At 57.7% G+C, this 16,585-nt stretch overlaps 1 protein-coding gene across 3 annotated transcripts in view; it reads right to left on the bottom strand.

The window, feature by feature from the left end:
• RPS6KA1 (ribosomal protein S6 kinase A1) overlaps positions 1–15,422 on the bottom strand; it is a 37,339-nt gene extending 21,917 nt beyond the window's left edge. The window contains exons 1-4 of one of the 3 annotated variants that reach the window (XM_055398814.2): positions 15,211–15,422; positions 9,025–9,069; positions 530–646; positions 167–248 (exon numbers count right to left, since the gene is read on the bottom strand). In XM_055398814.2, the coding sequence (XP_055254789.2) occupies positions 167–248; positions 530–646; positions 9,025–9,069; positions 15,211–15,273 (307 nt within the window). In that variant the 5' untranslated portion in view covers positions 15,274–15,422. Of the gene's footprint in view, positions 1–166; positions 249–529; positions 647–1,495; positions 1,727–3,434; positions 3,580–9,024; positions 9,070–15,210 lie in introns of those variants that run through there. The other 2 variants (XM_088843831.1, XM_088843825.1) reach the window with 2 other exon arrangements.
• Between the last annotated feature and the right edge of the window lie 1,163 nt (positions 15,423–16,585).

Raw genomic sequence — 16,585 nt, 5'->3', positions numbered from 1 at the left:
GAGAAGGAGGGGCTGAGAATAGGCCTGTTTCTGTATCTTCAGACCGGATATTCCTGGTGAGAGAGCTGTCTCTCCCGTCAGACCCAAGGCCCTTAAGAGTTGGGTGTCATCTGTCCTCTATCTCTGCCCAGCCTGAGGCTCTGCAGGGGAGGTACCCCCCACTCACCTTTCAGCGTCGCCTTCTTTAGTACCTTCATGGCGTACAAGTGCCCACTGTCAGGTCGGGTGACCTTTCGTACCAGGAAGACCTTAGAAGGCATTGGGGTGGGGTGGTGAGGGGAAGGCAGAAGAGAAGATGGGCAGGGGGCTGAACCTGCCAGCTCGCATGCCCCAGGTCCCAGGCTGACCTCCAGCTTCCCTGAGCACCAGGTTGCCCTTGTGTCGCCCCTGGGCACCACAGTGACCTCCCTCCTCCTCCCCTCAGACCCATCAACCCTTGCCCTCTGATCCTTTGAGCTCCAAGGTGGTCCTCCCACCCTCACTGTGACATGACCAGTGCTGCCCTCCCAGCTGTGGGCTCGTGACTCACTTTGCCAAAGGATCCCTGGCCCAGGACCTTGAGGAGCTCAAAATGGGATGGGTCGGCCTTCTCTGAGCCAGCCTTGACATGGTGCGTGATGGAGATCTCCTTGAGAACGCCCTCATCCTGACGGGGGAACAGAGCTGGTGAGCATGGTGGGCCCATCCAGGTCAGCACAGGGCATGGCCCCCTATCCTGAGATCCTACTCCTGCTGGATCTCAGCAGACAGGGTCCTGCAGGCCCAGCCAGCCAGCTACCCTGGAAGACGGGGCCTCCCAGTTCATCAATATCAAAACCCGGGGAGGGTCAAACTACCCAGGTGCCGGGTCAGGTGAGCCTGTACTGCTCCTGCTGCTCCAGCCTGGTCAGGCCCAGAGGGGTGCCCAGGCACGGCCGGGCTGAGCCAATGCCAGGCTCTGGTTGAGGCCTACAGACCTGCCCCAGGTCCTCCCTGTGAGGCTCCCCTCCCGCGGCTACAAAGATTTGGTTTTGCCACAATAGGAAGTAGAGTTTGCTCACAAACTGGGAAGGCACAGCTGGGCTTTTGTTTCTGGTCAAGATGGAAGATGGGCTCTATCTGGTAGAAGGACAGGGCTAAGATATACAAGAACACAAAGTCGTCACCTCAGACTCCCTCTGCCAACCCAGTAAGTGCCAGCCTGGTGTGGGGGGAGCAAGACCGGAGACTCTATGCTCCACCCTCTGAAACTTCCTTCACACAAACTACTAGAAACCCCTGCCAGGCCCCAGATGTTCTAGAACCCCTCTGCTCCCCTCTAATCTGTCGATACCGCCCTGGAGCCCGGAAGTGCCTCCTCACTTTCCCAGGAAGCAAGGCTGGACAGGGTCTAGTCACCTAGGAGGGTCAGGCATGGGCAAGGAGAACCCAGAGCCAGCTGTTTCCAAACTGGTTACCGGGGCACTTGTTCCAGGGGCCACCATCAGGCCAGGCCCAGACATCTGGGCACACTCACCGAGTCCTGCCTGGGGCCAGGGCCAGGGCCAGGGCCGGGTGCAGGCAGGGAAGTCTGGCTGATCCTGGGCCGCTGCTTCCTGGGCAGCCAGGGGAGCAGGGCCCAGAGCCGCAGACGGGGCGGCTTGGGATCCTGCTCCATGCGCCCGGCTGGGCCGAGGCACCATGGCAGGAGCAGGCAGCGTCCGGGGCTGCTGCGGAGGTGGCCAGGCCCAAGGCGGATGTGCAGGGTGAAGGCGGGGGCTGGGCCAGCCCAGGGCCGCCAATCACTCAGGGCCTGTGGTTTCCCAGCTCCCTTACCACGTTCCCTTCCTCTCTCTCCACCCTCTTCCCCATCTCCGGAGGGCTGCCCTCTGGCCCTCCCCCCATCCTCCCTGTGGGCCTGCAGAGGGAAAGCCCCATATGCCAAGCCAGCTGCTGAGGAGAAGACAGGTGCCCAACAGGCAGACACAGGGACCCGACATGTTCAGGCAGATAAGGAGGGACACCCAACAGGCAGAGGCAGGCACCCTACAGGTGAAGACAGATGAAGGCACACATCCAACAGTTGGGTACGAGAGTCCACGTGCCCAACAGGCTGGGATGCATGGGGCCATGCACCCAACAGGAAGCAGGTGGGAAGAATATATATCCGACAGGCAGAGACAGATGGGGGACATGTACCCAACACACGGAGGAGGGAGGAAGGGACTCATATCCAACAGGCAGAAGTGGACAGAGACTCATGCCTACCATGGAGTGGCAGATGGGGGGGACACATTCCAACAGGCAAAGATAGATGGTGACATGTACCCAACAGGCAGAGACAGATGGGGATCCAACAGGCAGAGGCAGATGGAGGCTTGCATCCAACAGGTGGAGACAGATGGGGAATGTACTCAACAGGCAGAGACAGAAGGGACACGACCCAACAGGCACCCAGCTAATGTGACAAGGACCCAACGTAAAGACAGGCACTCATGGAGTGCAGACAGACAGAAACGCAACAACAGAAGCAGGTGGGCAGCAGTCAGAGGCAGCCAGCGTCAGTGAGGCCCAAGGAGGCTGACAGACACCCAGGGCAGATACACAGGCACCCAGAGAGTCAGACCCTGGACTTAAGGGCAAGAGTTCTGGGTTCTTGCTGGTCCACCTGGGGGAACATCACCTGCAAAACCCCAGCACTTGAGAGAGAGCAGTCTGGTACTTGTGGCCAACTCATCTCTGAGGAATTCCATTTCTTTGGGCTTTCTGTCCCGTGCCAGGGCCTGAGAGGGGCCCAGGATCAAGTCACTAGACAGAGACGGATGTCTGCTGAGTGTAATCTGATGACTCTGCCCCTGACCCAGACAGATATCTCGAAGCTGTCATGCCCCACTTCAAGAACCAGAAACCGAGCTCCACCGGATAGCAACTCACCCAGGCTCACAGTGAACTCGTGGCAAAGCCGGCTCAAACCCAAGTCCTTTCCCTGGCCCCTGCCTGGCTGGGGGTAAGCAGGCCTCAGCGGCCAGGAAAGGGAGGGCAGTAAGTCAGCCAGAGCCACGTCCTGCTGAGCCAAGCCCACCCCCTCCCTCAGTACCAGGGACAGACTGGGGACTTCCCACTCTAGATGTCGACCCTCAGAGACGCCTCCCTTGAGGGACCCTGAACAGCCACAGAAGCTGCAGTCACAAAAAACTGCAGGTCAATCAGGGCGCTGAGAGAAACCCAGTAGGTGGGACAGGCAGAAAACCTGGCTCAAAGAGGGGTTGGGGAGGGCCACAACCACACAGCAACACCTACCCACCCCGTCTTGAGGTCTGAGTCTCCACCTCTCGGTCTGCCTCTGACTGACAACTGTCCCTGGGGACAGAGGTAGTCACTCGGAAACCCCAGGGTACAGAGCCACCCCCAAACCCATCCCTGGCTCAGAGTCTTGGTGACAGACACCGCTGGAGGCTGGCCAAGCCTCTGCTCACCTTTCTGGGGCAGGGGCGTGAGTCTCTCTCAACTCTGGGGAAGTCTGCCGGGGTCTGCATGGTGGGGCCCACGCCTATGGCCAGAGAGCCTGGCTACTCCCCTCACTTCTGCTTTTTCAACTTTCCTGGCCCAGAAGGCAGGGTCCCTGACCCCCTCCTTCTCACTTCCCCCTCTGCCGGGAGGAGGGACTGAACACGGGTAAGGCTCCCCTGCGGAGGGGGGGACACCGTAGACCCCAAGCCCACGACTCCAAGATGGACCCAGAGAGACCCCTCTCCTCGTCTCCTCTGATCCTAAGGAAAGGAGACCGGACACAGACAGAAGTCACAAGGAGAGGCGGCAGCGACAGAGGGAACACCCTCTACCTGCAAATATCCCCGGGAGACAGTGGGGGGCAAAAGGCACCAAGGCCACCATCTCTGACAGTCCAGCCCAGAGCATGGGCGTTCCTTCCCCTGCGGTGACCTTCCCGTGGCTGGGCCCACCCAAAATGGCAGCCCACAGAGCCGGCACGACCACACTCAGCACTGCCCTGAAGAAGCCTGTCAGCCCAGAGCCCTGAGTGGGGGTGGTTGGTGGTGGGGGGAACGGGGCAAAAAGGAATGGACCTCACAGGTAGCCGTGGGGCAGGGGGGGACCAGGCCCGGCCCTTTGCCACATGGCCTTACCACATCACTCACCCAGTACCCTCACAGGAACTGACACACTCACAAATGCACACAGTCTGCTGATCGGAAACCATTTCCACAGACATCCCCTATGTGGAAACACGCCCCCACGCACACAGAACTTCCCCTTCCAGTCCCCACAGAGCCCCTGACAACAGTCTGAGGAGGGCCTGCTGGCTGTTGTGCAAGATGCTTCCTTAGACTGAGGCCTCTCGTTGTACTCCAGCTTCTTCTGGAGGGCCTGGGGTTGCCCTGAGAGCCCCAAAGCTCTCTGGTCCAGTACCAGCTACGCCCCCCACCCTGACTCCCCACTAGCCCCGTATCCTTCAGAAGCAAAGGAAGGCTCTCCATGGCTAGCAGGGTACAAGAAGGGGCAACAGGAAGGAAACTGTCTCCAAACTGCCTGCATCGGAAGGGTCTGTGCAGGGCCTGGGAGCCTCTGGTGGCAGCAGCAGGGAGGACAGCACCAGACCCCACCCCCTGGTTGTGGCCCCGTTCCCCCCATAGACACTTCCTCTTATTTACTTCCTCCCACAAGGCAGCTGGAGAGAAGCCCAGAGCGCCCGCCCCCCCACCCCGCTACCACACTCCTTGCCTGATCCCTGGCCTGTAGGGTCCCCATCCCGGGCCTCCCTCCAGCAGCTGCAGCCCAAGCCCACCTGCTGATTTCTGGCCCTAACGGACATCAACAGCCCTCCCCCCAGCTGGCAGCATCTGCAGGGCCTCCCAGGGGTGCCCCCTCTCATGGGGCAAACATCCCCAGATGCCTCTCCCGGCATGCCTCTGGGCAGTGGGTCCACAGTTCCCAGGCCTCCTTGATAGGCAAGCTGGCCTTGGGCCCAAGGCCAGGACTGGCATGCAGTGACAATGAGAATCATGTCTTTTAACTGAGCATTTATTGCAGGAAGCCATTCTTTCCTTCAGCTTTTGTTGGTGTGGATTCTGCCAGGCTCAGGTGTCCTACTCCAAGGGAAGTGCTGTCATCCCATTTCACAGAGGAGGAAACTAGACTCAGACAGAAAGTGACTTGCCCAAGGCCACATGGCCAGAAAGGCGGAAAGCTCGGGGCAAAATCGAAGCCTACAGGCTGAAGCATTTCATCATCACCCTCCTTGTGAGGCCCACCAGCCTGCCTCCCCTCTGGACATTACTCACAGCTATAGGCCCCTGGCTGTGTCCCCAGGCCAGGAGCCAGACACTAGGAGGCGCACGTGTTAAGGAAGACTCCAGCCTTGTTCTCAGGCAGCTCCCCCAAATACACAAGAACCAAACGGAAGCATGGTGCACAACGGTGCAGGCAAGGTGCTGGAGGTGCCCACAGGTTCTATCTGCCCAGGGTGAGATCCGGGAAGATGCAACAGTCTAGCTGGACCCTGAAGATGATCAGGAGCAGGCCAAGCAGAGAGGAGGAAAAAAAGACACCCGTGTAGAGAGAGACCAGCATGGAAAAGAGGCCTGAGGCCAGCAGGGCAGGGTGGGAAGTTAAGAACCTTCTGCTCATTTGTTTCCACGCAACCCTCTCTCCCGATCTAAGCCTCAGTTTCTTCCATAAAATGTTTGCACCTTCAAAAGGCAGTTTCAAGAAGCAAAATTGGGCCACAGAGATAAAGGGATGTGGTAAGCAGAACTCCCTGAATGGCAAGTGCTTTCTCACTGCTGCAGGGTCTCCTCTGGGCAGGCCAAAGGGACAGAGTCCATGGGTCTCAGGTGTTGAGAGGGTGGAGGGTGGGGGAACCTTCCCCGGCCAGTCCCAGGGAAAGTCCCCCTCAACACCTGAGACTCCCAAGGCTCCCCGAAGTCCACCATCACATCCTGCCTGAGCTCCAGCCAGGGGAGCGTGAGGGATCCGGGAGGGATCAGGGTTTCATAAACAGGAAGAGAGGAGGGGAGCGGGGGAGACGCTCAGCTCTCAAAATAGACCTGCAGGCGCTTCCAAGGGGTCCAGCTCCGGAGATAGCCAGGGAGGGGGCCTGGGGTGCCCAGTCCAGCCTCAGGAAGGGAGGGAGGGTGAATGGAGCCCCAGCATGCCTGAAGGACCAGGTGCACACGGGGAGCTCTCAGCCTAGACTGCAGTCCGCTCTACAGCCGCTAAAACCCCAATCCCTTCTGCCTGAAACGGATCAAATAAACAAGCATTAAACACCAATATGATGTCTCAAACACTGCTGGATGCTCCAATTTATGCACATCACGTTCCCTCCTTCTGGGTGGCCCTGACAGGTGGACTCTTATCCTTTTACAGAAGAGGCATCTGAGCCTCCAAGGGGTAAAACAACGCGCCCAAGGTCAGCCGGCAAATAAGAAAGAGGAGCAGGATTTTGAACTCAGAGAGCCTGCCTCTCCTCCAAGTCAGGCCTCTCCTCCCCCTGGAAGGCCCACTTCTCTCTCCGGCTGCCCAAATCCTGGCTTTTGAGGCCCAGGCAAACGCCAGCTCTGCAGGGAAGGTGACCTGGTACCCCATAGCCCACGCTTCCTCTTCGGCCACACGCAGCAGTGCCCGTCCGTCCGGTTCACCCTCAACCTTGAGAGTGGATGCTACTGGGTTCCCTGGGACGCGCTCACCTCATCATGCCGCAGAGAGGCAGGTAGGAAGGTGGTACATTTCACTGCCCACTGTTAGGCCTGGCACTGAATGGAGGTTCTGTGCGCCCACAGCCTGCTGTTCCCCATCACTGCATCCACCACACAGCTTTCTTGTCACCACCCTTCCCCAACGCTGAAAACTCCCTCAGGGTGGGGTGTTGACTTCATTTTGGGGTTCCCAGTGCCACGAAAATGTGATGATGCAAAAGATAAACCAGCTCCTTCCACTGCACAAAGCAATGAGGTTCTGACCACAGGCTGAGCGCCCCCTGGTGTGTTGAGCCCAAAAGTGGGCACTGAGGATGCTACGAGATTCTGCAGCAACAGAGAAGGTGAATGAGCAGGTGCGGAGTAATGACAGAAACTGGGCTCACGGGACGCAGTGCTCCTCCTCTTCAGCACTCAGTGTGTTTCCTGGGCTGCGAGGAAAGTGGGTTCCGTGGTCAAGCAAGACCTGACTTCGTTGCCCACTAGCGATCTGACCTTGGGCCTCAACTTTCTCATCTGTAAAATGGGGAGAGTAACAGTTTCTACCTCTGGGGGTGTTATGAGAACCAAATGCAAAGCTCCTGGTATGGCACTTTCTCTCCCTTAATGTGGCATTCAAGGCTCTCCCTGCCCCATCCATGTCCAGCCTCGTCTCCCTTCCCACCCCAGGATCTGCTCCAGAAGCAGGAAGGAGTCACAGACTTGGGATCAAATGTAGGTTGTCCACCTGGGTAAGTGCTTGTCCTCTTAACCAGCCCCTCTAGCTCTGAGGTGAGAAGCTTCACTCACCACCAGTTCCCTCAGAGCTGCAGGCACCTCTGCAACCTCCAGAACTACAGCCCCAAGATCTGAACATCTGGATCTTCACTGGAGACCTATAGTCCCTTCATTACTAGGCAACCAGGGGCAGATACTTGGTGGGAAGAGATTCTCCCACATGAGGCTGAGACAAGTCAAGGGGCCCAGTCCACACGACTTGGCCTGGCCTTTGATGACCCAAGGTTGCCACAGTAACAAAAAGAGGAGAGGGTGGGAATTTACTTCTGTTGGCCTGCCCTACCCCAGAAACTCGCCTCCCTTATCTTAGGAGGCTGAGTCAAGACAAACATCAGGACCAGCCCTCGGTCTGTCTCAAAGGTCGGGCTTATGGTCTGGTACCGAGGCAGACCCAGGCCAGAAGGGCGCGGCCACTAACAGGCAGTGGAGCTGAGCAACACGGCCAGGCACTCAGGCTGCCAGGGCTAAAGCTACTGTGTGGCAGGCAGCTGCTCTTCCGTTTGTCCTTCACATCACTCCTGAGAGGTAGGAGGCAGGTACCATCATTCCCATTTTACTGCTGAGGAAACTAAACTCAGAAGGGAGAAGCTTCGGGTCAAATAGCGATGGTGGAGACAGGACTAGAACTCGGGTCAGCTCTACTGCCAGAACTCATGCCCTGCCCCGCCTGGCAGCTTCCACAGCCCCTCCCCAGCCAGCAGCTCTGCGACCTCACAGCACCTTGAGAACTGGGTGAGGTCATTCCCAACAGGGCGATGAGAAAGCCCAGGCCAGAGGGTCCCTCAGCCTCGGCAGTGCTGTCAACACACAAAACCAGCAACAGGACCTGGGGGACTGATGGGAGGAGCAAAAGGGAAGCAGAGAGCGCAGAGGTGAGGGAGCCGGCCTGGGGCTGGGAGGTGGGAGCCCTGAGAAACGGCCTGTGTGCCACATGCCAGGCACTGGGCCCTGGTTTGATTGGAGGCCACCAGGTTTCCTCCAGGGCCAGGTGCCCAGACGATTCCAGGCCCTGGTCAGGCCCAGTGGACTTGAGTCTCTCCCATCACCCCTTCACCCTCTTAATACAGTCAGCCAAGCTACCATGAGTAAATAAACAGAGGAAGCGTCCTGATCTGGGTGACGGGTAAACCTGAGTTCTAGCCTAGCTTCTGACCCTGTCTGGGTCATAGTCCACTGACCTGAGAAACCGGAAGGCTGAAGCAAGTAATCCTGACATATGGGGTTGCCTCGAGCATTAGGTGGGACCAGAGAAGGACTTGGGCTTCCCTGGTGGCTCAGTTGATAAAGAATCCACCTTCAATGCGGGGTTCGATCCCTGGGTTGGGAAGAAGGGAACGGCTACCCACTCTAGTATTCTGGCCTGGAGAATCCCATGGACTATACAGTCCATGGGGTTGTGAAGAGTGGGACATGACTGAGTGACTTTCACTTTCAGAGAAGGAAGGCTGAGCTGGGCCAGGGAGCCTCACACCTGGGCAGGACAAGGTCAGTGCCTCCCTTCTCTTCCACTCCAGGCAAACAGTCACTTCACCCCTGACAATCCTAGCTCTGGTGCTAGGTCCCTGGTCCTTACCTTGGATGGCTGAAGCCCAGCTTCCTCCCCTGAGGCTTGTCCATTCTGGAAAAGAGAGGAGAGAGTGGGGAACACTGTCAGAACTTAGCAGAGTGTCACAAAGCAAAGGCAGACCCTATGGGGCTTCCCGGCCCTTGGATGCTCCCAGTGGCTGAAGGGGCCCTGGAGGTCGGGCGGGAGTTCTGGGAGGGCACAGTCCTCAAGCCTCCTGCAATCGCCCCAACTCAGGCAGCCCACTTTGGGCACCCCTCTCCCACATTCTCTGCCTAGAAAACATCTCATCTTTGAAGGTCTGGCTCAAATGTCACCTCCTCCCAGTGAGAAGGAAAGGACTGTGTGTGTGCCAACTAACCCGCTCAAGAGGCCTCAGTTTCCTGATCTGTAGCATGGGTATTTACATCCACCTCCCAGAGTTGATGCAAGGGCTGAGGGACACAAAGTCTGGGAGGGTGTCCAGCCCAGAAATGCCCTGGCCCCGCCTGCTCTGGGACCCCTCTCCATCCTTGCAGAATCATTGCCACTCCCTATGAGCCTTCATTTTAGCACTTATCACAATGCAGGAACCACCAACTCATGGGCTGTGTGTGCTAAGTAACTTCAATTATGTCCGACTCTTCATGACCCCATGGACTGTAGCCTGCCAGGCTCCTCTATCCGTGGGATTCTCCAGACAAGAGTATTGGAGTGGGTTGCCGTTCCCTTCTCCAGGGGATCTTCCCCACCCAGGGATCGAACCCACGTCTCTTAGGTCTCCTGTGTTGGCAGGCAGGTTCTTTACCACTAGTGCCACCTGGGAGCCCCTCTTAATAAACAGGGAGTCCTGGGAGGCAAAGATGAGGCTTTGGTGATAACAGCTGCTCTCTTCCAAGCCCCTGCTGCATGCCCAGCATGGTGTTTGGTGCCTCACACCTGTGGCACCATTAAGCCCTCCTGACCTGGGAGGTAGGTCCAGGTCCCATTTGGCAGGAAAGAAACTGAGGCGCAGAGGGGCCTAGTGATGGCAACTAAGGCCACACCACTGCTAAGCGGGGATTCAAAATCTGGTCTCTGACACCAGGAGGTGCTCAAGGGGACTGAGGAAGAGGAGCCCAGTGCCCAGGCAGGGCAACAGAGAGGCAGGCATGGTGACTCGCCCCTGCACAGTCCTCTAGACCCCAGACTTCGCCCTCTGCTGGGTGCTGTCAACCCTGGGTATACCACCCCTTTCCTAGGTGAGTAAACTAACCCATCCGGGCCTCGGGAAGCTAAAAGGAGCTGTCCCCAGCCCTCCTGCGCAGCAAGAGTGTGGAGAGACCAGGAAGACCCAGGACTTTGGAGCCAGGGGCCAAGTCCACAGGGCAGCTGCAGTCTTGCTGGCAGCAGTGGGCACAGCTGTGCTCTCCCCGTTATATAATCTCCCTGTTCCTGGAGCAGCACTCCCTCCCAGCCAGTCCCTGGACATCCTGCCCCTTGAACCCCCTTAATGCCCCTAATCCTCCCCAGGGGCCAGCGTTCAGAGGCCCCACCATACGTGTTCTCTCTCAGGAGCTTGGGGAGCAGGACCGGTGGAACCAGGCCTGAGGGGAGGAGGAGGCATGAGGCCTTCATAGACGGAGTTCCACCTCACCCAGCACTGCAGACTCTTGACATAACCCCAGATGGTAACAAGGGCCTACACACCAGCGTCCCCCATTCTAAGCCCTCATCCTTCCTAAAACTCAACCGCAATCATTACACTTGAGTAAGACTCCCCTGGTCACCCACTCACTCCTTACTGAGAACTTTCTATGCTATGTACCAGGCCTCAGACTCTTCCATGGCTTCCCACTGTCTGTGGGATAAAGTCCCAGCTCCTTGGTACGGCGTTCAAAGCCGTCATCTCCAGCTCCCACAGGTGATTAATGTGGGTTCTGGAATCGACCTTGTGGGTTCAAATTCTGGTTTCTATCACCTGCATAACCCTGAGGTTACTTCATTTCTGAAAGCTTCAGTTTCCTCATCTGTGAAATGGGGATAAAAGTAATGAATCTCACTAGGTGGCTTTAAGAAGCAAGCAAAATAGTGTCTATAAAATACATACATCCAGGGACTTCCCTGGTGATCCAGTGGGCCAAGACTCTACACTCCCAATGCAGGGGGCCCAGGTTCGATCCCTGGTCAGATCCACATGCCACAACTAAAGATCCCAAGTGCTACAACTAAGATCCGGCATAGCTAAATAAATATTTTTAAAAAAATGTACACCTGGCATATAACTGGGCCACAAACAATCACCATTATTACTATCCCCATTTTGGAGCTAAACTGAACAAACTGAGACCCTGAACAGACCAGCTTGTCCCCAAGCATTCGCACGGTGGCTCCTTCTACTAAGAAAATCTTTCCTGCCCGGTCACTTCAGCACACTCCTGGTCTTCTTTCAGGACTCAGTTAAATGTCTTCTCCTCTGTCCACACAGTCTCAAGTCCTTTCCTCCCTCCTCTGGGCCTCACAGCACCAAGCAAACCTCAGATTAACTCAGGGAGGAGCCACGGCTTGTCCAGTACTGTCTCCTTGGCACCCAGCTCAGGGTCTGGCACATAGCCTGTCAAATGAAACCTCAAACCAGCAAAGCAAGCAAGGAGGCCAGAGTAGAGTAGGTTCTATTCCTCCCATTTTTCAGATGAGGCTCAGAAAAGCTGAGTGACTTAACTGTGGCCTCTCTGTTAGCAGGTGACAGACATGGGGCTATGACGCAGAGTCACATGAATCCCCAGTGAGAGAGAGGAGGAGGTGGTGGGTGAACCCAGAGGTGGGCACTTACAGAGCAGTATCTTGGAGGATTCAGGGAGCCTGTTCGGCTGCCTCCAGTCCTGGGGTCTGGCTTGGATACCATCGTCATGGAACCCCCAGGCCTGTAAGAGCTGATGAACAAGGTCTCTAGCGGGGAATGGGCGGCCCTGGAGAAAGGACTAGGAGAGCAAAGAGGACCACAGGTGACCTTCCCCATGAAAACCAGGGTCCTGGGAAGACAGGGCACCTCTGCCCTTCCGGACTGACTGTTGCTCAGAGGGTGGAAAGAACACAGGTCTGCAGCCACAAAGACAGAGCCCCTGATGCTAGCTCTGCCAGCCACTCGCTCTGAATGTGTCAGTCACATTGCTTCTCTGAGCCTCGGTTTCCTCACCTGTACTAGGAGGGCAGGTCTGTCTTGTTCAGTGGCACCCTGCTGGTTGAAGAAGTACTTGTCACATTGTAAGTGCTCAATAAATACTTGCTGAATGAATGAATGAGGACGATGATACTGACCTTGCAGAATACTGAATGAAAGACCTTGTCTACGAGCCTGGTATAGGAAAGGCCTTCTGGCCCCCTAGAGGAAGGAGACTCACTCTCCTCCAGCTTCCTCAGAGAGCAATACTCATGGGCACAGCAACTGAGGTCCCCCAGGCCATTGTGCCCCCTCCCCAGAGATCAGAGATGGGTTCCAATAAGCATCCTTCCTTCCCACCCAAGCCGCTCTGTCTTGGGAAGAGAAGCATCCAGGGCCATATCTGGAGAAGCCAGGCAGCAGATGGACAAAGACAGCACGTGCCCCACAGGCAGGAAGCAGCCCCAGGAGTTGGGTTCAGAGCCCAGCACTGGCAACTCTGCCCGCTGCTGGAAGCTGGGGGCCAGGTGCCAGGGCTGGCTGGCACTACTAGCCCTCAGCCAAGGCTGGACAGGAGAGTCTGCCAACATCCGGAGCCTCTCCTGGAGTACCTTCCACCTGGCCAGCTTGATCCCAGCTCTTGCCTGTCTTTAAGCCTCCCCCTAATGGGTAGAAGACAGTGAGAGATCTGGATTCTAATTCTGACTCTGACATTAATTCACAGGCCAGTTCCCTCTGAGTTCAGTTGTTCCATATGATGACAGGGGTAATAATCCCTACCTCGAGAAGCTGTTTGGAGAATTGATTTTAAGAAGGTCACACTGGTGAAGTGGGGTGGATGGCACAGAGTGAAGCTCTGCACCCAGCGAGGCTGGGCCTGGGGCCAAGGTTACTGCGCTCAGCAGGGCCAGGGGAAGGCCCTGGCAGAATCCTCACCCACACTTCCAGTGGGTTGACTCCACCTGGGCCACACCCCAGACAAGGCCCTGCCTCCGAGCAGCCCATTTTCGGCAGCGTCACAGGGAGGGCAGATCCCAGGCCTCTGCCAAATGCCCTGCCAGCCCCTCGGCCTGCCTCCCTCCCGGCCAGGAGCCTGTACCTGCAGGTCAGGGTGCTGTATCACTTACATGTCACCTGGGCTGAGAACAGCGAGGCCCTGTTCTCCAGTAAGAACCTGCGCCCAACCCGCGCCCTGGCTGCCCCATGGCTCCTGTTACCCAAACAATAACACCAAATTGCCTGGCACCTCCATGGAGCGGGGAGGAGGAAAATGGGCAGCACTGCTTAGGGCTCTGCACTCTCTCAGGCCCAGCAAGTAGAGGCCAGAACCCAGCCCTGGCCATTGGAGAAACAGAGGTCCAGAGAGGCTATGGACTGACTGAGGGTCACACAGCAAATCCGAGGTGAAGCTCCTGGAGAAATCACAGGCCCCTAAACCAAGGAAATAAGCCCGTCTTTTTTTCCTCTCAAAGTTCAGGTGCAGTAGGACTAAAACTGAGTTGAGTTTCCTGTTTAAACCTGGTCCCTGCCTCAAGATTTCCCAAAGAGAAGCAGGAAGCAGTGCCCTGGACTGGGAATCAAGTTTCTGGGTGTCTGCCTTCCCGACTCGTATAACCCACGGTAAGTTCCTCCCTGGCCTCTTCCAGTCCACCTTCGTCTGGGGAGGCCTAGGTCTCAAGGGTGTGCCAGGACAAAGGAATTTACCTCTGAGCACTGCCCCCAACCCCTTGTGCCTCAGTCCTAAGGGGTGGGCAGCCCATGGATAGGGGCTGCAGAGGGCCGTGTTCCTCAGTTCGGAGGGTGAGTCAGCGGGAGAACTTCTGAGCTGTGCAGGGCCCGTAAAAACCCCATGGCAGGGATCCCAGAGCAATTTACTCCAAATTGCGCCTTCAGGTTGGTTACCTAATCTTGCCGCGCCCACCCTCCAATAGCCAGTGTCAGCGGTGACCATCCCTTTAAAGGGGCAGCACACTCCGGGTGCTGGGGACCCAGGATCCTCACTCAGCTCCCAACCAGCCGCCCTGAGGGGCAGGGCACATGGTGGTTGCCCCAGGTAACAGAGGGCAGAGGAGGGGATCTAAGTGGGGAGGGCTCCGAGCCCCAGGAAGAAGAAAATCACTTTGGGTCTCAGGCTCTCTGAGCTTTCCATCGTCTCCCTCATATCCCCACACCCCCTCCTGGAAAGGCAGTATCACCTACTGTCCTTCCCATAATGAGGCCAAGGGGAAAGTTTTCTCCATCTGCTTGTTCGAGGGCTTGACCTTGACCCTGGGGGGCACAGGAAGAGCGGGCCTTCTGCAAGGTTAGGGCCTAAACCACAGTATCCTCAGAAGGCAAGAGTTGCTTCTGGGAGAAGCTAGGCAGGCAAAGGCCAAATTCCCTAGAGGCCCAACCCTTCCTATAGGAGGGGGCAGGAACCAACGACCTCCTCATCTCCAGGAATAATATTCTCAAAGGTCTAAGGACTTTTCCCCATTCTCTTCTTCCCAGACTGGGAGAGGTGACACAGGCGTCCTCTGACCCTAGCCTGGAGCAAAGAAAACCAAGGGTTTCAGCCCCAGACGGGCAGAGTCACCCCAAATTCCACAACTGAGACGATCAAGAAGGAAATCCTGCTAAGGTCAGCAGCGGAGACGCTGGGAGCTCTTGGGGTAGGGCCGCTGTGAGACATCAAGAAGTTGGAAGGGGGCGGGGGGGGGGTCCCATGACCCTCGTCTCTTGTGGAATCCAAGACATCTGGCATCCCAGCCCTGGTCCGTCTGCCCTAATGAAGGAAACTCCGACGGCTCCGGGTACAGGTCCCAGGTATGTGTGGGGTGAGGCGGGGGTCAGATCTAAGCGCAGCACCGGATTCCCTCTCCAGGGTAAGGGGCTTCCTCGGGGCTTGGCAGAACGGTCCCTCGCGCACACACACCCGGGGCATTAGGGGGTGGAGCCGGAGACGAGGCTGGAGATCGGAGGGCACTCGCGTCCTCGCGGGCGCCCGCCAGGCTACAGCGGCGCCGCGGGCCGCCCCGCCCCTGTGGGGACTTGGGCTTGCCGGCCGCCGGCGCCCGTCTCCCGCCCAGCTCACTCACCTCCGGGTCCAGCGGCACCAGCTCCATGAGCGGCCAGGGCTCCTTGAGCTGGGCGAGCGGCATCGCGCCGCCGCCGGGCCGCCCGTGCTCCACCGGCGGCCCGAGCCGCGCCGCCTCCTGGGTTCTGAGGTCCCACGCTCAGCACCCCCAGCGTGCCCTTCCTCCGCGCCGAGACCCTCTTGCTCCGGCTGGGCCGTCCGCCGCCGCCGCCGCCGCGGCACTAGCACTTCGGCTCCCTCCGTCACCCGGCGCCGCCGCGCCCATTGGCTACCTGCGCGAGGGGGCGGGGCCAGCGAAGCCCCGCCCCGGCCCCCGCGGCGCGGCATTCCCAGGGAGGACCCCCGCCTCCTCCACGCGGGGAGTGAGGGCCCCGCCTCCACCGTGAGCCCCGGGCCCACGCTCCGCTCCGCCCAGGAGAGGCGCTCCCGGCTCTTCCCTCCCAAGCCCGGTCCCCGGGGCCCAAACCTCGTCAGGGCCACCGATCTCCCCACACTCAGCTCATTTGGAGTAGCTCCCCAGATGCCCCCTCTCTCTCCAGCGGGCCTGTACCCCCTTACTCCCTTTACCTCCCCTACCTCCCGTCAACCTCACCACCACCACCCCCTACTCCCAGTCACACCGAATGTCCTAGGCCTGACCCAGGGAGAAGCTGGAAAAGGAAAGGAGCCTGAGCCCTACTCCCCTCGTTGCGAGGCCCTAGGACATTCCCCGCATCCCACCCCCCCACCCCCAAAGCGACACTGGGATCGCTGCCTCCAGACTGATGTCTTAATAGGCGTGCTTTGCTCTTTTCAAGCCAAGTCTCTCCAGAATCTCTCCAGCTGCAGACCTGGCTCAGGGCTGATTTGGGTTTGTGCCCCCTCTGGGGAGGCTCCCAGGATCCACCAACACTTGGGCTACACTTGGAGTAAGAGGCCAGGGAGAGGGATTCCCCCTGGAGAGACTCAGCCTCCATCTAAAGCGGTGTTAGGAGTCCAGGTGCGGTGAGATTCCCACCTGGAAGAGTGTAGAGATGGGCTTGCGGGTTTCATGGAGGGGGAAGAATGGCCATTTGCAAAGTTGTTCTAAGGCAGGATTGTTTATCAGAAGCCTTCTTCTGATCAGGCTTCAACAACTTATGACCTCCGTGGATCCTTACCACCACCTGGTTTACACATCATAAAACAGCTTCAGAAAGATGGGTGACTTACCTGAGGTCACACAGCAGGTCGGGAACAGATTATAGGACCTTAGAAAAAGTCAATAAAGGTTTCTCCTGAATCCACACGCTCCCGTTATTTCATGATTTTCCAAGGGTAGCACCTCAACTGTTGAAGTGAATTGAGTTTTGAGTGGAAAAGACTTTGGAACCTAACAAATCTGGGTTGGAATCCCG

Source organism: Moschus berezovskii, chromosome 2 (genome assembly GCF_049115385.1).
Source record: "Moschus berezovskii isolate FMDL1 chromosome 2, NW_MosBer_1.0, whole genome shotgun sequence".
NCBI lineage: Eukaryota > Metazoa > Chordata > Mammalia > Artiodactyla > Moschidae > Moschus > Moschus berezovskii.
Note: the sequence above shows the minus strand (reverse complement) of the source record. Positions and strands in the feature narration are given on the sequence as shown.